The 23,413-nt window shown below is 43.3% G+C and overlaps 1 protein-coding gene and 1 pseudogene across 1 annotated transcript in view; both read right to left on the bottom strand.

Moving 5' to 3' along the window:
* Window positions 1-3,406: 3,406 nt before the first annotated feature.
* LOC119164984 (uncharacterized) lies at window positions 3,407-5,455 on the bottom strand (annotated as a pseudogene).
* Window positions 5,456-9,268: 3,813 nt separating this feature from the next.
* The window catches only part of LOC142771673 (E3 ubiquitin-protein ligase MIB1-like), a 33,316-nt gene continuing 19,171 nt past the window's right edge, over window positions 9,269-23,413 (bottom strand). Inside the window, exons 7-10 of the mRNA XM_075873463.1 lie at window positions 22,235-22,321; window positions 17,714-17,830; window positions 15,384-15,502; window positions 9,269-9,755 (exon numbers count right to left, since the gene is read on the bottom strand). Of these exons, the coding sequence (XP_075729578.1) occupies window positions 9,615-9,755; window positions 15,384-15,502; window positions 17,714-17,830; window positions 22,235-22,321 (464 nt within the window). The 3' untranslated portion in view covers window positions 9,269-9,614. The remainder of the gene's footprint in view (window positions 9,756-15,383; window positions 15,503-17,713; window positions 17,831-22,234; window positions 22,322-23,413) is intronic.

Genomic DNA, 23,413 nt, shown 5'->3' with positions numbered 1-23,413 from the left:
CTCCCGTCCACAAGTACACGAAACCAAGGAGTGTCATTTGACCTGCCACTTTCCCCTTTAGCCATAAATGTTCCTTGCACTCCTGCTTCACCCTTTGCCAGTCTGTACTTTTATGAATGAATGCCCCAATACCACCCCCCTTTCTGCTGCCTTCTGTTCTATTACAATATTCCCACGCGTAGTCCAGATTGTTCGGAGGTTGTTCCATGTCCCTGAGATGTGTTTCTACAAAACCGTATACCATCGGCCTCTCTTCCCTTAGCTGTTCTTCTATCTCTTCCCACTTGAGCCTTTTCCTACCACCCTGCATGTTAATATACCCTATGTCTGAATTGGCTCGGCGCTTGTGGCTACGTCTATTTATGCCCCGGACTCTACCTATCTTAGATACTGGTGCCACTTTGGAGGAGGAGGAATAAATGAGGAAGGACAGGGAGGTTAGCGGTGCCACTTTGGAATCGTATCTGTCCATACCACCTGTCGAAGAGTCTCCCTGGCTGTTTTCCTCGTTACTAGCTATCCTGCACCCCGAAGGGCTCGCTTGCCCCCCAAAAAAGCTACTGCGCGTCCTGCAAGCCGCCAGCCCACCTCATGACCTAGCCGCCCATCGAAGTGAATTCTGTCTCGTTGAAAACCACCCCACCTATGCACCTCTCTGTTTATTTCCACCACCTCAAAGCCTTTCTCTCGACTCATCCGCCATATCTCTTGGTTTGCGTTGACAACCGCTCTTTGCAGGTGGCTATCACGCACCGGTACCTCCGGTATCGTGCATATCACTACCTGTACCTTAGGAGAAGTGGCACGCATGTCATCGACGCCTTTCGCCAGTGTGGCTGCTAGTCCTGCTGTATCTTCATTTAAGACATCGTTTAAACCGCCTGAAATTATCACGAGGTTTCGTCTATCAGCTGTAGTTTTGAGTTTTGCGCTTGCTTGCCTCATGACTGCTTCAAGCTTGCGTCATGGGAACATCCCTACTGCAACCCTCTTGTCACCTCTTACCCTCTCTTTGATGGCTTCTGTGCATCGATTTAAATTCGAGTCCCCGGCGATTATCACATGCTGTGACTTTTCAGCTGGAGCGTTCTGCACCTGGGGGCTACTTGCACCTGTGACGCCGGCTGCTTTGTCACCTCCCAGCCCCACCACTACCTCGCTGAAGCTGGGCCTTGCGACAATTGAACCGGCTGAATCTGTTTTTTCCAAGCTTGCTTGCTCTTCCTTCTCCACCGTTCTGGTTGCTGGTTCCCTGCTGTTCTCCCCGTAGGCCGCTTCTTTGTTCAGCTTCGCTAGTGCTTCCTCGGCGGACTTCAGTCTTTCTCCCATTGCCCTCGTTTTCTCGTGCTCTGTCGCCAACGCAGTCTCGAGCTCGGCGATTCTCATCAGCAGTTCGCTCTGGGCAACCATCATTTTCCCCATTTTTTCCTCGACCTCACATTGCCTACACTTCGCGTCAGCCTCTTCTCCATCGGCTTCTACACTTGGGTCCACTTTCAAAACCACTCCACATCCTGAACACTTTACAGTCTTTTTAACCATGTCTTTCTGACACCAATTGTCCCTATTCTCGATAATTACTAAACTCGAGCCCTGCACTACGAAAAAGAAAGAAAGTCTAAGCTCTACTACAAAAATTTGCGTGTTCAATGTACGCGCACCTCCCCCACGGGGTGGCAAAAGGAAAAAAAAAAACCCTATAAAAAATTTTAAACACACACACCCGCACTAACTAATAAATACTTGGTGACTGGCCCCCGAAAAAGCCGTACCATAAAATAAGTGCTACGAAGATTTCAGCTGCTGCCTTATAATTATAAAGACAAGCTCAAAACATGCAAAAGCACTTATCTGCGCAGTCGATCCGGAGCGCTCAAAAAACACGTCCATCCACCGTGACAGCCCGAACCGAACTTTTCAGTAAATGGACGTTTCAGTAAATGCACCATCTCGCGGTAGCCGGGCGCATGAGACTCATTACATTTCTTTTTTTTTCTTCTGAGGAGCGCGGCGAATAAAACGACAGAAAAAAAATCACTTACGATTACGGTATTGCCTAATGCAAATTCTGAGCGCAGCTGTCTGGGTGTTTTGATCTTGGGTTAAGTTGAGGCAAACGCTCCTGCTTCGGCGGCGCCCACACCTGGATTCTGGGGTCAGCGGCATTCATCCACTGCTCGGGCAGCCCGTTTAGCAGCAACAGCAGACGACGCACTTTCACGCAGTTGCGATCGCTCATTGTTAAGAATGAAATGATTGAAACCATTTCGTGTATAGGCGCAAGGTTTACATTAAGAAGAGAATGCCATGAGTAGCGTGAATAGCGCGGACAATTTCGTGCGGCCGATTTGACGATAGTTATAGCGCGAGAACAAAACGACGACACAGAGACAAGAAGGACACGAGCGAAAGTGGTACGTGGCAAAAGCAACTCGGCTTGTTTATTCAGACCCATCTAAAGTGTCTAAAGATTGATGACCCATTTGTGATCAAAAACTCGGAGGCTCCGATAGAATTTTTCAAACAGTCAAATCAATCTAATATTTTCGGTTTTTCAATTGACATAAAGGACCTATACTACTCTCTGCCTCACGATGAGGTATTAGAATGTATAAGGGATAACATAGAAATTTTCGGGGAATTGAACTTCCAATTAAAAACTGGCATTAGTTCGCGATAGCGCTCGTGTCTTTCGTGTCCTTCTTGTCTCTGTGTCGTCGTTCTGTTCTCGCGCTATAACTATCGTCATGCCATACCAACTAGCCCAAGCTGCCACACTTCTAAGCCGATTTGACGTAAGTCAACCCTTGCAACCTGAGCGTAGCAAGACTGCCTCGCCAACCAGAAGACCGGGGAAAGCAGATGGTGGGTGCGTTTTATCAGAGCCGCACATGAAAGCGCACTTTACTGTAGCGCAGCGGAGCCTGTCGCGTCACTGTCATGACCTCCGAGATCAATTACGGCGCGTCGCCGGCTAGCCTTGGAGGCACTGTCAACAGTGGCGAGGAGGAGGCAACGATACCGCGCTCCCCCAACACGGCTCCCCTCGCTTCTGTCGCCTTTCATCTTCCGCTGCACTCCGCATTCACTCCCTTTCAGGCACTGCGCCGTGCTCCCGACCGGGTTGCAGAAATTAGGTGCCTTTTCTCATCTTCTAACCACTACCACCACCACCACTCCCTTTCGTCCCCGTTCACTTTATTGGCTACGCGGGCACCGCTAAACACGGGAAAAGACCACTGAGGCCTCGATTACGAACAGTTTCACTGCTCAAGTGGCTCTGCGAGGCTCGCCTCACTGCACCCCACGGCTGTCGCTGATTTGGTAGGTCACACCTCTGTGTGATGATGATCAAAGCTTTATTACTTCCAAAAGAGGGGACCGGCCGAGAGGTCGGTTACGCTGCTTAGAGGAGGTCAGCGGAGTTCCCTTGGGACACCGCGGCCTCCGATGCGCGTGAGATTACCCGGCGTTGCTGTGCCCAGTCAGTGATATGCAGAAGGGACTCCCATGCATCTTCTTTGTGAGAAGCCTCAGTGTACTGTGGGCACGTCCATGCCACGTGTATGAGGGTGGCCGATTGTGACCAGTATTTACAGTGTGCGGTCACGAGGTGTGGGTATACCTTGCTATAAAGCCAGGGGTTGGGAAGACACCTGTCTGGAGCTTACGCCACAGGACAGCATCACGTCGAGGAAGATCTTTACGAGTAAGAGGATAGCGGAGACCGCCTAGTCTGTAGTGCTCTAGAATGTCTGTGTAAGTGACCAAAGAAGTTAGCTCTTCGCAGGCCTGGGAGGGTGAAAAATGAGAAGTGTAAGGCGTAATGAAGTACGCCCGGCAGTTGAGATCTCGGGCAAGAGTGTGTGCTTGCACATTTCCACTAAGGAATTCATGAGCTCAAGCCCAGATAAGAAAACGAGGTGAGACAGGCCCTGTGTGATGCTTTATGATTGAATATGCCTGTGGAGAGATACGGCCCGGGTCAAAATTTCGGATGGCGAGTTGGGAATAACTTACGATCACCTTGTTTATTGGGTCGGTCATTGTCAAAGCAATGGCAACCTCTTCGGCAACTGTTATATCGGTGGAGTGAATCACACTACATGCCGTGCTCCACCCCCGGTGTGGGGCCAGGGCGACATCCACCATTGTTGATCGATGTGGGTGTCGTGAGGCGTCTGTGTACGTGACATCGGAGCGATTTGGGAGACGTTTGTGTAGTTGGCGTGCTCAGTCAGCCCTACGATCCGCATGATGTTCAGGGAGCATGTGCTTGGGGATTGGAGGAATACGAAGACTGAGTCGTTGATCTGTCGGTACATCTTGGTAAGTGGTGGCCGCCCGCGTGGGGATAAGTCCTGTTTGTTGCAATACAGCACGTCCCTCCCGCATGCGTGAGTGAGTGCCGCTGGTACTGGGACGTAAGGGTAGCTTCTATAAGCTCATTGACCGTTTTCGACATCCCAAGGGCCATAGTTTTGGAAGTAGAAGTGGACATCGGGAGTCCTGAGGCGGTCTTGTATGCCTTGTGCAGCGAAGTATCGAGGCGATCGAGATTAGTGCATGTAAGGCAGAGGTAGGGAGCCACGTAGGTGATGCGTGTGCAGACAAATTCCTGAACCAGTCGAAGAAGGTTGGATTCGTGCATGCCTGCATGCTTGTTGTCAACGCGCTAAAGAAGGCGACCATTTTGGTTGGCAGATTGGTCGATTCGCTGAAGAGTGGTAGAGTTGCCACCATTGGCCTGTAGGTGCAATGTGATCTATTTGGGGAATTTGCATCCCCTGCACTTGGAGATTAAAAGAGACCTGTTTGGGTTTGCGTCCCTGTGATCTGATAACAATGTATTCAGATTTGGTCACCGAGCAAGACAGGCCTACCGTAGAGAGATAGCTGCCCACGCGGTCAATTGTTGTTCGTAGGGTTTCTTCGATTTGGCCATCACTACCTCCTGTAACCCACAGGGTTACAAGAGATAGTGATGGTGGAAGGCTCTCCTTCACCAATGTCAAGTCGCACTTGGCGATTGGTTAGGAAATCCTTCACGTATGCATACGTCCTGTTCCCCACTCCCAAAGCCTGTAAATTCTGCAGGATGACGGTGTGCTGTATATTATCAAAGGCTTTGGAAACATCAAGACCAACAATGACTTGGGTGTCTAGAGCGCGGTTGCAGAGCCCCTGGTGTTTGAGTAGGTGCATGACATCCGGTGCCGCCAGGTGTGGGCGGAAGCCGAACGTGGTGTCGGGGAGTAGATGATGATCCTCCAACTAGCGGATAAGACGGGTCTGGACAACGTGCTCCATCAATTTGCCTACACAGGATGTGAGAGAAATGGGACGCAAGTTTGCTAGCGTGGGGCTTTTTCCCGGATTGGGAATCAGGATGAGGTTGGCAAGTTTCCAGCTCTGGGGTACGGTTTCCAGCTCTTGGATAGTGAGGGCTATGTGACCTTGACAGGCAGTTCAGCAAGTGCTTGTGCGGTCCTTTAACTCTTGCAGTTGACTATACTAGTTATTATGTTCAGGTGCACTCCTAGCAATGAGTATGCCGAGGCACGCACCAAAGCATGAGAGATTGTTGGTTTGCACCATTTTTTTTATTATGCACTACGAACCACACAATCATAAATAAGACAAACGAAAAAGTGCAGCTATGAGGCAGAGCTGTAACTTGGATTTCGAGGAATAAGACCAAGGCTGGACTGAACTAGTAAGGGCGAAAGCAACATCTTGAATATGGAAAGACACATCTTCATTCCTATAGAATAAGAGCAGCAAAATGTGAAAGCACACAATCAAAGATGTTGTCAAAAACACTTGCCGGCATTTACTTCTTGCAAACTTTCAACAGACGAATGTTGAAAATCAGATTTAAACCAGCAGTGGTCACCAGACGTGAAAATCGAAGTCATCCAAAGCATCTAAACTACTGTCATTCGATAAACCCTCACTCATCTGGGCAGGCACACTTCTAGCCAAGCAATTTCATTAAACTTGTTCTGTAGATTTCTAATCAATCAAACACATTCTCATTGCCCTTACATACGGTGGACTCCTGCTTAAGGCACAAAACAATGTTGGCAGTACATACAATACACTGAAAGGTATACTGTTGGTGAGTGTAATGCAAACAAAATAACAAAGGGAGCATTTTGCTTTTGCTTTCATGTCTATTCTTGGCATTCTAGTGCCCAGGATATGTCCATTTATTAGTTTTCAACAACGTTACAGACGATTCAGATTGCATTTTTGGGGGGAGGAATTTTAGACTGCATGCCTTGTTGGTGTGACATATTCAGTGCTAAGCATAGAAGTTGTATGACGGGACAAGACTTGCTTGTGTTTCCGTCCCTTCCTGTCCAGTCCCATTAGATAAGTTGGGTGCTTTTCTTGCATTTTTGCAAATTTTTTCGCTCCTTAATCATGTCACAACAGTGCACATGCACACATTGTGGCTTAAACTTGAAGTATTTTCGTCTTTTGCCTGGGACACCGTGTTTGAGCGTGCATACCATGTCCATAGACTTGAAACTACTACACCCAGATCTTGATATAATGAATTTAATTATTACAAATTGTTGTTTAAAACAAAGTAAGTGAAGAATAGCTTTGTAATAAATACAATGTTACAAATATTCATTTATTACAAATTTTTGGATATAACGAAGTATTTTCATGGAAGATGTGACTTTGTTATAATGCGGTTTAAGTGTATAATAATAATGTGTATTCTAGACCACAGACCACAAACTAAACTTCAAAAGTTGAAACTTTGTTTACTGTGGTTTACATATGTGGTTGTCAACATTCCATTCAAGATTACAGGCTTGGCTGGGAGAAATTAGAAACAAGTGTGCCTGAATACCTATTACTGAGATAAGCTACACAAAAAAATCGACCACGTGCAAGCAAGCGCAACTGCATATGAGGGTTGCGAAGAATTTAGAGAAATAAACAAACCTGCTTATCGTTAAAATTGGTCACTAAAAGACTATACAGTTTGTGCAGGCTAAAGAATAGTTTGAGTTTGCCCAAAAGATTATCACGATGTGCAGACTTTCACCAGAAACATAAACAAGACAGGATGGTTATAAGTATTACCGTTCATTAACTATCCATGAACTGACCAGCATCTGGTGGATAAAGGAACCCTCAGGCTCGTTTGCTGACTCATTAGTTTCTGTCATATCAACTGCCCCTGAAATATAACATCATATCTGTGTAAGGTAAGGAGACCGTTCTATACTCCCAGTGATACCGGCAATCGTGGCAACAAATACTAATTGAAGCCTAATGAATATTCTGTGTAGAATAGCTTGGATTGGGTTCGCGTGTAAATGGTTCACTAAAATGAGACAGCACAGAACAGCAGTGGTCAACAGTGTTTGTGCATATACAATAGTGCATTAGTTTTCCTAACGTTTTGTCCCTTGTCGAGTTAAGCATCATAAAATGCTAGGTAAGACGTAAGGACACCAAAAGTTTACAGAAATGAACACGGATACATTAGTACAAATTCCAAGTAGGCGGTTCCCATAACAAGGAAAGTTGCAACGCGTCTCCGTGACGAGTCGCTTGGTGACAAGAATACATTTCATTGCGGGCATGATATCAACAGTGCTGTCATTCACTTTTCAAGTTGTGGCATACACAACTAACAAAGAGTCGGTCATAGTGTCAAAGGGCCACACCCCTTTGATGGATTTATTATCTCGACGGTATTATATATTACTACATATATCTACATATTGTAGATAATTCTGACTTGACTTAACATCATACAGCGTACCTAAGACATTCATTGATCACGTGTTATCACACTGATGTTGTGATTACAATTCGACACATTTCAGATATATTACGTGATTTCAAGCAAAAGTTCTTGTTACATGAATAAGCTCATGTTATTGTAGAGACGTGTAGTACTAGTTTAGTGGCATTTATCCCTGGGTAGCCAATTCTCAAGGTCTGACGGTCTTTCAGCCAACTTGGCTAGCAAAAGCTATCATTAATTTACAAAGAGCCTAAGCAGTAAGTGTATCGGCACAGAAGTTTTCAACACGACAATCATTTCACAATTCTGGGTGAATGGACATCTACAATCTGATAGGGAGGCCCAGTACATACCTCAATACACAAATTAATGTGGTCGTTAATTATAGCTACAACTCACTAATTATAGAACTAAAGTGAAGCACTGTTTGTAGAGAAGCTAGCCATTAGGTGCAAATATACGTGGGTTCGTGATAGTGTTCTATGTAAAGAGTTTTCCAGAGACTAGCACAGTTCAACGTAGCTGAGAAAGAAAAGTAACTAAATTCACGTTAGCAAAGCATATGAGACAAAGCATGACAGGAATTTTCAGCACAGCAGATCTTTGGCATTGTCTTAAATGAATTTTCAGTGACCTAATGAGAACAGGGCCTCATTAAGTATCAAGTGATCAATATAACAATCCTGTTATTAATGTTGATTTAAGGATGAATGACATGCTTAGGGAAGCATCCATAGAGTCATTGCATATGCTTGAATTACTTGAAGATTTACTCAAACATTCAATTAGAGTGATGGCTAACTTATACAGCAGACTAATAATTACGTGGCTTTCAGTAACGTGCATCTTCAAAGATTACAATACATTGAATAATCTAGTGAAAGCAAATACACTGAGGGAGGGAAAAATACCGAAAGACAAAAGCTCTTACGAGCACTTCTTATTTCATATTATACCCAGCTAAGAAAGCAACCTAAAGAAGCTGCCTAAGATAAATATTTGTATCCTTGGGAATACATAATTTAACACAGCCCTTAGTAACATGCGCAAAAAAATTTGAGAGCAATTATAAAGAAATAAAACAGCGTAATGAGCTTGCTGACTTCCTGGGCAAGATGCATCGTCTGCTATGGCCAAGACTTTTTGTCCACCTGTCTGTTTATTGTGCGTTTAATTTTACAGCTAAGATGATTTCAACGTGGGCAATTCTGATAACGATCGGGGCAGATCTAGATTGGATTAGTTGACTACAATCAGCAAGGTCACTACCACACCATCCAAACTCCAGACGGAGTTTGGCGCAGAAGTCACTCAAATTGCCATCAACGTGACCGCGATCAAAAGTGACCGAGTGACACCTATATTATTTTCAGACAATGTTTTCGGTAACCTCAGGGATAACACGTTACTTTTTAGGCACAATACTCCATAGACATTTACTAAGTGATGTTTGGCAACACACCACATTTGACAAGCAGGTGAAAAAAATTCCATTTCAATTCGACAGAGGAGGATAAATAGCATAGTCTAAATGCAACAACAAAAAGAAAAAGCTCACCACAAGGATCATAGGTTAATGCAAAATAACTTCCCAAACTGCAAAAGGAATGAAAAACTCTAGATATACGAGTATGCGAATGCATTAGTAAGGATAAAATCAGCAAAATGTGGTGGGGAAGGGACACAGAACCGGGAAGCGCTAAGTCTCGACAACGTGAACATTTCGTCTCAATCCAAAAAGAGCGCGACCGTCTACTTGACTGTGACTAAGAAGACTGCCATAGTGGTCGCACCAGCGACTGCCAGACGCGCAGTCTGTTACACCGGGGAACAGTCAGTAGAGCAGGATGCGCTTCTCGACCGCCTTGCGGCAGATGGGGCACTCGGACATGCGGTCGCCACACATTTGGCAAGTCCCATGACCGCACAGAAAGATCATGTTCTTGAGCCGGTCTAGGCACACCGGGCACATGGTCTGAAGGAGAGAGAGGATTAAAAAAAAGAACTGTTAGATCATTCCGACCATTCTGGAAGAGACTCAAGGTTCACCTCTACAGGGTGTTTCAGCTAACTAGTGCCAACTGCACGCTCTAAAAAAAGGTCGAAAAAAATGAGATGGCAGTTATCTTAGCATAGATGAAATAATCCATCATTGCTGAACAAGAGTTACAGCTTTTCTGCTGACAATCCCCAAGGTTGACAAAGCAATCTCTGTTAATTAATAGTATTAACTGTCGGGGTTTAACGTCAGGGAACCTCCACATGATTATCAGAGACGCCATAGAGGAGAGCTCCAGAAATTTCGACCACCTGGAGTTCTTTAGCATGCACCTAAATCTAAGCATATGAGCGTCAAGCATTTTCGCCTTCGTCAGAAATACAGCCACTGCGGCCGGCATTTGAACCCGCGACCTGTAGGTCTGCGGCTGAGTGCCTTAGCCACTGGATCACTGTGACGGGTAATCTTTGTTAATTACTCAGCTTACCTGATGTGCTACATATGGCTCAGAACAATGCTGGGCCACTTTGACATGCATAGCACATATCATAATCTCTTCAGTACTAGGTGTAGGTTAGCTGAAACACCATACAAGTACGTATTTACATAAAAAAGAATGTTTACTATATATATTATATACGTATAATATCAAGTAGTCATTTATATGATAATGAGAAATAGGAACAAAGTGTGAGTGTCGACTGATAGCTGATGTTTGTTACTTTGCTCTGTTTTACATGTAGACATATGTTGTTTTCTTGCCAGCAAAGTAGCCACCACATTGCTAAGCTAGTAGATGATTCCGTTAAAAGGACACTAAAGTCAACTATTAGGTCGACATTGATTGTTGAAATTGCAGTCCAGAAACCTCACAGTGTGCCAAGAAAGGGCCTATTTTGAAACGAAATCACATTTTCGTGGTCCACATCGAATTAGCGCACTTCAATTAAATTACCCGCCTCAAGAAGCGAACCGACCGGACCGACTCGCGTCACTGTTGCTGTGCACAATGTTGCCCAGCTTTACTGCGCTAGTAGCAGCAGACCGAAAGCAGTGGGAGCCTCAGCAGCAACAACGTCCACTGATCGATTTCCCTTCATTGGCTCCGAGATAGCAGATGCTTTTGTTTCAACTGCGCCCCGCTAGATGGCACTACCTGCCCATGTAACCACGCGAAAATTGAATTTTTAAATCACTCGCCCAATTCCCCAAGTAATGTTCGGCGGTTCTTTTTTACATGAATCAAACAGAAACGAACAAGCAGCATTTTATTGTGTCTCTAGATGCACGGAAGGTTCTTTATTTAGTGCAGTAAGATCATTTCTGGTGATTAATTGTAGGCGGCCCGCCTGATGTCGTTGAGATCATTTTGAAAATGTCCTACTGCGGCGCTTGTGTTCTTGTGCATTTACCTTAATTTCTCGGTAAGTAGGGCACTGTTTTTGATAATACTGCCGTTTAAGATGTTGCCATACATCGAGCTTTCACTCTGACGTAAATTGTTATTTGACTTTAGTGTTGCTTTGACAGTGTACAAGAAAAGTCATATACAATGTGCTAAATGGGTGAGGCTCGAAAAGACTGCAAAATATGCTGACACAAAACCCACGCTTGGCGTGAGGAGCTTGGCAAGCCAACAAAAAGCATAGAGACAACAAATTCATATAGACGCAGGCTTGCATGTCCCACAGAAACTTGCCACAATGACAGTTACTGCTAGTGTCTGCTCGCGTCTGATGAAGGTTTCATTGGCAAAATTAAGACCTTATTCCGAAAGAACCCAAGACAGAACCTCGCAAGTTTTTAGAGTGTTCACTCAGCTACAATGGTGCAGATACAATGCCTTACATTGATGGTTGTAAGAAATTGTACTACCATGCTGACTCTAGGGTCTTCTCTTTAAGAATCTACGAGCAAAAGCTAAAGCCGTACTCGTCCACGAAACGGCTCTTTCAGCCTTATTAGGCAGAGACCAGCCAAACCTTAGAGTTCTGCCTTTGGAACGTTACTTTTGCTTTCCAATGTTTTATTATAAGACAATTAATTACAGGAAATGCAATACAAGTTATGTAAAAATTTGTTTCAAGTGAGACATCTCAACTTGACACTGGCCACAGGCATTAATCGCAAGGAAGGGTCAGGGGGGCCCTCACCTTCCCATCAGTGTGCAGGCTGAGAAGACAACTCTTGGGATTGTCCCCCCTTTATACTTATGTTTCAAACATCACGCATCTGGACAGCTTGATAGTCAAGTGTACCACAATCTCTTTTTACTGCCCATTTACAGTAGACTCTCAGTAAACGGCCCCTGAAGGGACAGGGAAAATGTTTTCATTTAACGGGAGGTCCGTTTACCGAGAGGTGAACATGGGGCAGAATACAAGCTCGAAACCAAGCATTGCAGAGGAAACAGTTCTGTTTATGCAGTAGTTTTGTTTAACAGGCTTCCATTTACTGAAGTCTACTGTATTTTGTAGTGTGCACCTGTGTTCAGTACTCATCGGCTGTGTGAGACTACTGAAAACACAACTGATGCCTCATCGGTGTCCGAGAACACTCAACAGAACAATTAAAATACGAAAGCTAGGAACAACACCTCAATTTTAAATTTATTTTGAAGCACAGTTATCATTCTATATAAATAGAATTGAAACCTATATCTACAAAAACAAGACAGTAAATATGACAAGTTGTTTGTCTCTCTTTGTGATTTCTCAGGATGTACGCCAGTGATACCGATGCACAATAAAACTTGTTGTTAGGACTATTTGGTAATTCGTGATATTGTAACAAATTTAGCCCAACTTTGTACTCCCACAGACACTCGTACATTTACTCCTTCTTTCACTTGAGAAACACGCACCACTTGCAGTATAAAACACATTGTAGTATAAAACATACACTTTGTAGACAGAGCTCTGTGTGTTTCTTGGGTGAAAGAGTGTGTGAATGTATAAGTGCTTGTGGGAGTTTCGCTAAAATTCTTACAAAGTGACACTGGTGCATACTTTCTGGAGGATGAAATCCACCGGTGATTGCGGTGAAAGATGTGATGTAACCTAAAAAAGCTGAAATAGCTGACACACGCAATTCCTAGATCGTATTACACCTTCTGATGTCTGTGCTCGCTGCTGTCATTATGCTTTCAGAATCGGTTTGAACGGGTTTGAGCGGGTGGTGCAACGAAGAGTTTGAGCGGGTGGTGCAACGAAGAGTTTGAGCGGGTGGTGCATAGTTTTGGGTACTGCACGGTACCCCTTGACATAGGACGGTATATTTTGGATTGTAGTAACAGACAAACCATGTATACAATATATTTTTCAAGTGTGGATGCATCATGCCACAGTTTATGGGAGCAGGAATAAAATATACAGTTTGCAGACTTCTCTTAGAAAAGAATTGTGAGATTAAAGGGGTCATTAACTATCTCTCTTGCTTGGCATGAAAAAACGTCCAGCGTATAGCAGACCGCCCTATGGACGTCTCTCAGCCAAATGTTACAGTCACATTGAAGAAATAGGCACAAACCTTCACATTCCTGCATTCTTGCACACATTTACACATGCATGCACACAAGAACACACCCCGCACACAATGTTCACTACCAAATAACAGCGGAACCTTTATTATACGACTTTCACGGGACCACATAAAACCATCGTGTAATACGAGTATCATAATAAAAAAAAACTGAGGATACAGGCAGTGACACACAACCTTACGAAACAAAAACGTGTACAGACCACCTGAATAAGCCCATGACGCGACCTTGAGCTTCTCGAATGCAGGTAGATTTAAATTATTCTTGCCAATTGGCAGCATTAATAAGTCGAAGCAGGTGTGAGCGAATCTTTCTATCATTAACTTGAGTTCGAAAATTGCCTGTGCATAAAAAAAAAAAAACTGAAACCACGTCACCTACAGCCTACCATCAGAAAAGACACAGTGTCATTGCCATCACATAACAGCGATGGACGAGTTCCCAAGGTTGCGAGAACGCCTTCATGCACGACTGAGCTGTGCACATTGTAATTTGTTGCCTTGTGATGTGCAGCTAGTGATGTTCCGCTGTCATAATGAATGCTGACATCAAGTGAGTTATTTTGAGAAACAGCTGCATCGTGCCCTTTTGCGTGCTCCAGCTTGTGAGTGCCACATACCATGGCAGGAGATCTGTTGTATGTCAACCAGGAAGTTTCACAGACTGAAAATTTGAAAATAAAAGGATCCCAGAAATGAGCTTTTCGGCCAGCTGAAGCTACTCTGGGTGGAGCTTTTCTGGGTAAGCACCCTGCGTACGTATGCGATCGAGGCGTATGCAGAAGTGCATGAACAGCCACTAGAATAACTTTTCCGTTTTAAGAAGACATCTTGTCTCAATATATATTTTGCTAATAATCAACCTAGGGGAACGCAAGCTCATATTGTGCCCTTGTGAGTATTTGTTCAATGTTAAATGCGAGTAAAGATGCATTTTTCATTTTAGACAGAACTGGAAAGTCGTTGTAAGATGCGGGGTCGACGTTAAATAGTGTCGTATAACGAAGGTCCTTAATACGTCATATCTAAGAGAATTTCGCCGGGACCAAGCCGATTTGTCATAAAAAGTGGGTCATTGTGAAACCAAAAATGTATAATCGAAGTTCCACTGTAGTGCTCGTTGCGCATGACAGCGCCCACATATATATACTTATATGGTGATGCGCAATAGCAGTGACCTACAATGATGCATATGTGCAATGATCAACCATGATATGCATGAGTAAAAATACAGCCTAACATAATAAGGCAAAGAATTAAGAATAAAGAAAAACCTGCTAGGAGCACATCAAATTCTTGCTTCCAGGCAAGACATTTCCTTCAGAAACAAAGCTACGTATAGGTCACTAACAAAACAATCATTATTGTTTGCAATAATGTGGCTGTGAATGAGGGGATTACGAGTTGCACAAGTTTCTTCAATATGAAGAGTTACCAACTTAGACCTCTACAACAAGTTCTCATAAAATCGTGCAGTCGTGTGAAGCAAGCAGAGTGCCAAGTTGCCATTATCTCATTTCATACAGAGGCCTGTCTTCACTTGCTTTGAAACTGCTGGCCTCTGCTGCTGTATGTCAAATGGCGGTCAGCACACTACTGGCCAATAGCAAGTGCGGCATTTCGATCAGACGCACTTCTTGCCCGGGGGTGCCACGATGCACCGGCGCAGTGCTCCATAGTCTGCCAAAATTACACAGTCAGCCGCACTCGCACTTAAATGTAACAGGAGACTGCGTTTCATCATGTGCGTCGAAAGTTGTGACTTGGCCGAATTATTACCCCCTTGCCATCCTTTCCTGCTTAGCAGTTCACTCATCGAGATGAGAAAATAGAGTGCTCCAGGTGCACAATAAACCCCTGTAAAAGTGCCCTAGACAGATATGACAAGTTATCGTGGCAATCGATTTGTATGGCGATAAATTCCAATACGGAAGTCATTCGATGATTATTTCAAAAGGCGGTTCATTATTTCTTTAATAGGGCTGATATGGAGTGTGCTAGCCAACAGGTATGCTAATAGCACTTTCAATAGAAATTGGAGAAAAACAGCTTTTAGCACTGCACCTGTTCTTTAATGTCCTGCAGCTGCTGCTGAAGCTTCTGAAGGTCGTGGACCGAAGTGTCGTGCGCACCATTGTTCATCAGCGGCCCAGGCCCTCCAGGACGATTGGAAGCAGAGTGTGCTGTGTAGATAAGAGGTTCGTTAATGGCAGACTAACGAGATGGAACCAGGACAAACCTCAAGCCAAAGGAAAGTCTGTGAAAAAAAGTGTCAAAACTACAATAGAAACCCTGTAAAGCAAAAACTCGAGATATGAAGAACTGAATTCCATTTAAAAAGGATACAATGTAATATCATTAGTATAGCTCTGCATAACAAGTTTTTCCCAACAGAACGCTTTCTTTTCTTTTCCTTGTCAAAATCCAATTGGTGAAATGCGTTTACAGATGACTAACGCGATCGAACTTTCACCTGACACTATAAAACCCGATGAGAAGTTGGCTTTCACAGGTACTCATACAAGTTGCAGCTTTCATATTTCAGTGTAATAGCTCAAATAACACTTCGAAAATATGCAAGCATGTACTTTGGAATGTTGCCCACATCCCTGAAGATTCAGAGACAGCTACAGCATGAAAAGATTGCCACCCAGAGCAAAGCCACACAAATGATGGCATTTGAATTTGTGACTGAGTAGGCCTAATCTGATGCCTTTCTTTCATCAATTTCCAGGAATAGTGCATCAACGAGACATCACTGTAAATGTTTAGTTTAGTGAGAAGGATGTGCAAGGTTGTGACACTATGCTTCTCAACAATTCTGTCTTAAGAAAAGCATAGATTCCAGGTTTCACATAATATACCAACTGCTAACTGAAATCAGCTACAACTGGAATCAACTGGGACCAGTTGAGTTTCAACTGGTAAACTGGAATCAACTGGAATCAATGCTGCCAACTGGAATCAACTTGTACCAGTTAGTTCCCAACTGGGACCAGCTGATACCAGTTAATACCAGTTGAAACTAGTTGGATTCTCAGTTACGCACTTTTATTTGGGAGAGCATTTCTCGATGTCGTAGATCAAGCACCAACTCGCAAACAAACAACAAATTTGGGAGATTTGGCTGGCGTAAATTCTGAATATGTAAAAACACATGGCTAGACACTGCACATGACACATACCCAACATTCAATGCAAGTAATCGAGTTCTGTTCTTCAGTGTTACTCTTCGCAACATCGACGCCATCGTCACTTAACTATGACGAATTGTGTGACTGAAGAAGGAACAGGCATTCTATGATTAAGAAGAAACGTAAACGATTGGGAGGTGAGGATGTACGTGTTTCACTGAATCATGGTTGTCAGAAGTTAAGATTGATAGGTTTGAAATTCCTAGATGGATGGTTTAACTCGCATTGGTTTTCGTTGTGTATGTACCATATCAAATGGATTCAAGAGCCCCTTTAAGAACAGTTATGCCAACTGGCTTGGATTGATTGATTGATATGTGGGGCTTAACATCCCAAAACCACCGTTTGATTATTAGAAACACCGTAGTGGAAGGCTCCGGGAATTTCGCTCACCTGGGGACTGGCTGGAGTGTATTTACCTTGCTAACAAGATATGATTCTGTACATTTCCTGTCTCTTTTGGAGAGAAAGTTTGACTGTAGTAGGCAGAGTTTGAGGCGATCGAAGTTGTGAGTCGCTACATTAAAATGCTGTGTGAATGCTTTTGGTAATTTCTTTCCCGTGACCGTGTGATGACCGCTTGATCAAATACTGACAGGCTGTCCTGTTTCGCCCATGTACCATTCGCCCATGACAATATGAACATTTGATCACACTGCTTGCGTGATGCTCACTGCATTTACATAGATGATAACAGGTCTGTGTATTGTTGGATATCTGATGTAAAACAATGCATATGCATTACTACATGTGCAGTATCATAAAACAATAAATGTGCCTCTCTACAAATGAAAAAAAAAAAAACGCCTCACCCTATTGAATACTTTGTGCACTACAATGGCTTCTTGTAAAGAAATTCGGTCCAACCTTCATTGGATTCAATCAAGCAACTTCTCGTTAAATGGAACCTGAAGGGCCCAAGAAAATATGTTCCATTTAGCAAAGGCTCTATTTGCTGATAGATAATCAGTGGTTCATAAATATGAAACCAAACATACTGGAGTTAGTTGTTCCACTTAAATAACAATTCCATGAAAGAGACTTTCGTGGACTGAGAGTCGACGAATTCTTGAACATACCGCTAGCTGTACGTCTTATATGAGCAAACACAGCGCCCACCCTTCTAGTGCCATAAGAAAATAAATTTACGAAAAAAGATGTGGAAACAGCAGTCACGAAATGCGTAGAAATTCTTCTCACAGTTGTCATTCTTGTCGACGGGAAACTTCGATATGTTGAGCGGGATGTCCGACTTGGTCGTGGGGCCACGCAGGTTCACCACTTTCTTCTTCGTCGTCTCGGCGTCCTCGGCACCAACTGGACAGCAGAAGAAGCAGAATTAATTTTTGAGGCACATCGTTCATTGTTAACAGTTCGCATTTCACTAGCCGTAACTGCAGGCAATGAACGCATGAACAGTACACCACGCAAAGCACCGAATTTCTGTCTCGTGATCATTCACAACCAAGTCTAGGTATGAGGACCTTGGCAATCCCGTTTTTTTTTTTATTGCTATATGAATACGCAATGCATCACATCAAGCAATGTTTTTTGACTCTACGAAGTTGATAATTTGTTCACAGGAAATGTTGGCACTGGAAAGATGAGGTGTTCCTTTTAAAGTAGACCACTCTGTAGGCAACAGTTTTGCTCGTGCAACCTTATGATCCACCGTATTAAGCGCCAGAAGTTCGATGCAGCAGCGTACTGCAATAAATTCTTTGCATACATATTTTGTTGATGAGATATATGAATCATATAAACAAAACAAACTCTCCAGCTACTTTTACTCAATAGTTTGCAATAGTAAAGTTAAAAACTGGCTCCACATTTTGAAACACATTTCGTCTTTGCATCAGGGGGCGACAGTCCAGCCGGCTACGAAGCTGGTGACTTTTCTTAGTGTTGTCCCCCTCCTCACCATTGTTCAAGTGACAAGGAACATACATGAAATATCTCTTGTGATTTTTTTTTATTCAACTAAGATTTAACCCTCCACCACCCCCTCTTAAAAGAGAATGAATACTGGAAGGTATATGACATTCACAACTTATTTTAGGGCCAGTTTCTGAGAACCACATTTGCGATTGGCACCCAAAGATGAAAACGTGTGCTCATATAAATCTGCTATTGCTTCCTGCATTTTCTGCCACTGTCAACTTTTCATGAGCAATGTCATCATACATGGCCTTATGCATAACCCATACATGGCCAAGTTTAGCGTCAATTTAAAACAGTAGCTAAGAAAACAAGATACTACCAACCTAAGTACTTTCTAAATTAAATGTATTTACATTTGATGCTTTGAAGGGGTAATTTTACGAAATAGTATGCGCTTTGACAATGTTTTTAAGTACTCCTTCAAAGACAGCATCCCAAGATACCAGCTGGTGATGGCGGTTACGCCTTGCTTGCTTGCATCATGTGAAAAGCAGCGTCTCAATGATTATGGCAGTTTCACAGTATCAACAAAAAATTCGTAGACAATGACAGAAAAATGCTCGTGCTTTGCGAGTGTTGCCTGATGTTGTTACAGTAACATCTCTGAAAGCCAGGTAAGGTCACGAAGTAGTCATGCTACTTTCTAGAAATACCTTTCGGAGCTTAATTACTAAATATTGTATTGTTTACAACAAAAATAAAAGTTGATTGATTGACAGGTTGATTGTATTGCTTGGGTAGATCTGTAAATTGAAGCTGCAAGCAGAGAACAAAAAAAGACTGACAGCATTTCGTTTCCATCGCGAAGTCTTGACTGTCGAAAGCCTCTTGCACACCGTAGTCAAGCCGCTTCGAAGCTTGAATGAGAAGCCCGGAAAATGGGCGCGATTTTCGTAAACACAAAGCAGAGGCATCAGATGAACTTTTCACGTGCCAGCTGGTGTTTGCCGAAGAACATGTTTACTGCTGGAGAGATGAAGAGATGAACGCAGGAATAAGACTGCCCATACAGCGGCAGTTTGTTTTTCCTGCTTCCATAATTGATGCAGCCGAGTCTCATTAATACTACAACATGCTTAATTCGAAAATGCTTTATTCAATCTTCTGGCTTATTCGAAATGACGCTACGGTTCCAGCAAGGTTATGTGTCTTTATATGGCCGCAAACACTCGGCGATTCACAGATGCGCAAGCGCCAGTGAGAGTTAGTTCAAACATGTTTCGCTCTGAAAATGCCTCGAATCATGTGTTGGCACCTACGACCAGGGTATTTCTGACCCCGCCTCAGGGAAAATGCGATAAGACATGCATGCCCAGTCTACAGGCTACAAGCCCTCGACAGGGTACTTCTGAGGGGCCTTCTGCTCTCAGTGGGGAAAAGAATGACACCAGTGACTAAGTGCTCCTTGCCCTTTCGACTGCACTAAATGCAAACAAAGTAGCCGTGACATCGCCACGCACCGGACCTTTTTCCAGCAAAATGTAACTACCGGTCTGTCGAGCTTCAAGCCATGTTCACAAATTTATTGCGAGAAAAGCATGTGTAGACGCACACGGTTGACTACGTTTCCTAATATGAGTATGCTGTGGAGTTAAATGCAAGTAGGCATCAACAATGCCCGCTGTACTTCCCACTTGCATGTTCGCTCGCACACATACTGCCGCAGGTAAGTGCTCAATTCAATTTGCTTCTTTAAGTTCAAGCTGTTTTTTTACATTTAACGAATTTTCAGACCCCTATGAGTTCGAAACGCCAAGATTTGACTGTTTAATAATTGTTGGGGTCTTACTTCCCAAGACCATGGCACGAGTAATAGAGGCGCTGAAGTGAAGGAGTCCGTAAATTTTTACAACCTGGTCTTCTTCTTCGTGAACCTAAATCTAGCATTTAATGTGCCCCTTACGTTTCGCCTTCATCAAAATTCAGTGGAACCTGAGATTGGCTACCGCATCCTCTGGGTCGGCTGTCGACCACTATAACCACTAGACCACCGTGACGGATCTCTGTATTTGTATAAATGTGAAAATTCACCAAAATCACGAAAAAACACTGTTGTAGCAGCTTCTGCTTCCATATTGGTGTGGATGCAGGAACATAAAATGCTGACAGTAATGACACGGCAATTTTCCTGTAGGAATGCGGAAGCTAGAAATGCGATAAGTATGTACGTGGATAGTTTCCTGCAACAAAACAGATGAAATTTGAGCAGGAGAATGTGTGTGTTCCTTTGTTCATCTCTTCAAGTAGTAAGCATGTCCTATATGCATCCACTTATATGACGCGAAAAAACGAAAAAGAAAACAAAATCAAGAATTTTGTGTTAAAAATTTTGTGTATAAGATCATGCAACGCCCTCAATGTTGAAATGACTGCAAATGACTTTCTCTGGATTTTAGAAACAGTTGCAACTCTTGGTGCATTCATTATCAATTTGCTTGCTCATTTCAGCCAGCCTAAATTTGCCCGTTCCTACCAATGAAACATTTCAGTGAAACTTTTTTTTTTTGAAAAACTATTCGTACATCAAAATTGATCTTATGACACTTCAGCGACACTTTCAAGCCACAATGTGGTAAACAATAGGCATGACATAGCTCGTGGTTTAGTAAAATTAGATTAGTTATTGAGGCATTCAAGCAGCACAAGACAGATGCAGAAAGCGAACCGACACTATGGGCACAGCGCAGAAAAAAATGCAACTCATGCTCAATTCACACGTAGCTATTTCTGTGAAGCAGGGCAGTTAACTAGGTAACTGCTCTTATTGTTATCATGTGTGACATGCAATCTGATGCGACATTCATGTTCTTGAACTGTGAGACAAGCTAGATAATAGAGATGGCAAGGTTACAACTTCATATTTGCTGCACTCTTCTTTCTACCTGTGACATTTCATTATTCCACCCGTTTCTTTGGGGTGCAGTTGCTTTTAAAAGGCACTCGCTGGACAATCAGACGCTGTGGGAGTGTGTATTTTGTTGCACAATGTAGCGACCGCCATTCTTTTTTTTTATCCTGATATACGTTAGCGGGATGTACGTTATCCTGACATATGTTAGCACAAACATGTTCCTCAGCTTGTTTAGAAGTAAACAGATTCAGGACCAACTTTGGCACCTTCTGCACAATAACTACATCTTATTGTGCGACGTAAAAGTGTGACACTCGGAGAGACGTTGGATTAGATGCTACAGATTCACGTCTTTCAGGCATGACACTACTTTTTTCTGAGAATGTAAGCAGTCAGGCAAACCTCACCAGCCTTTAACCACGTCATGATTTCGGGACGTTAAACCCCGACAGTTATTATAGTGTCGCCTGCCATATATGAAATGAAGTATGAATCATACGTCTGCCGCCCTAAATGCATTGTTTGTCTGCCCCTGTATTGCACCATTAAAATTCTAGCACTCTCTGTGCATCGACTTCATGAGTATAGTTCTCCAGCCATTAACCCAAATGTGTAAAGCCAACACACAAATTTCCATGTAACCTTCTAAATTACGCTTAGCAATCTAGTTCAATCAAGATTCAGTTTGTTTTTAGCAGGGCCAGGTACTGCAGAGAATGCTTTACAAACATGCGAGGCTTGAAAACTGCATGATTGGCTACTAAAATGCAAAGCTAATGCTGTTGACCTTTTAAATTGCTGCAGCCATGCTCTTCTTTCAGAAGATGTTTCATGTTTCATCATCTCAATGTTTGCATAGTGTGGGCATGCCAGTTCCAAATACAGCAAAGCTAGTGGGATGTACGGTCGCGTTGGACAAGCGTGCTCACCCGAGCCTCCGCAGCAGACGATGAACGGAACCACCTTGTCGATCTGGGCTCGACACTGGACACATTTCTTCATCAGGGCCGCACAACCTGAAAGAGAAATAGTGCAAGGCCATACGACCGCAAGAAGTGAAAAACAATGGGTTCTTGCTGTATGACAAAATTATGCATTGATTTGGCACAATCCTACTCTTGTGAAAAGATGTGAGGTTCTGAAGTGGGTAACTGCCACTGCTTGTCAACGTAAGTAATCACGCTGACGTTTTACACCTCTTTTCATTGGTGTTTGAGATTTAAACCTGACAACACTGTCTAAGGTCCAATGTGTTATTGCAACTTCTACAGTAAAAATTCATTACCCACAGTGACCCTGCACAGTAACACTCCAGCAAGCATGAAGAGAAGATGCTCTGGTGCCTGCTACAAATATAGATCAGAGAGTTTTGTGCACTGGCTACTGAATGACAAGTCTGTTAAGTACCTAGTGCAGTATTATTTATGGATTAGCGGCTGAAAGTAAAAACACAAAACATTGTTGTCTCTATGTGCAATGTGTTTACAAGGTGACTTTTATTTTATCATCCCTATTAGTTGTGCTGTAGAAGAAAAACTTGGGACAGAATGCCAAGTGCTGCGAAGTAAACCGCTGCCCGCGACCAAATAAATATCTCAGGAACTCCTCGCAACAACCTTTCTGCACAACTGCTTGTAATGTTGTAATAAAGAAGTAAGCTCTGTAATGATGCCCAATCAATATACTGCATTTACTCGAATAATCTGTGCACTCGCATAATAGGTGCACCCATAGTTTGGTCGCTAAAAATTCGATTTTATTAATTCCGTGCATAATAGGCGCACCCCGAACTTGGCCGTGATCAGAAACGATCCTACCCCCCAGCGGTACAGTTGAAACGCGGTCCCCGTATCCTGAAGAAAAAAAGAAGGCAAATTGACGAGCAAATAAAAAAAAATTGAAGCGCAACAACCTAACCAATGTGTCTGTTGAAATAAAACATGAAAAAAAAAGGCTGTTCTATCAATTACTGATACCCCCCAAGTCGCCGCGCTCCTTGAAGGTCACATGTACAACGCCGAGGGCTCGATTGCCATCACCACCATCAGAGAAAAAGAAAGAAACGCCATTTTGCAAGCGGTGTGCGTATGTTGCGGTCGTGTATTCAA

The sequence above is a fragment of the Rhipicephalus microplus genome, chromosome 9 (genome assembly GCF_043290135.1).
Source record: "Rhipicephalus microplus isolate Deutch F79 chromosome 9, USDA_Rmic, whole genome shotgun sequence".
NCBI lineage: Eukaryota > Metazoa > Arthropoda > Arachnida > Ixodida > Ixodidae > Rhipicephalus > Rhipicephalus microplus.
This window is presented reverse-complemented; position numbering and strand designations above follow the sequence as displayed.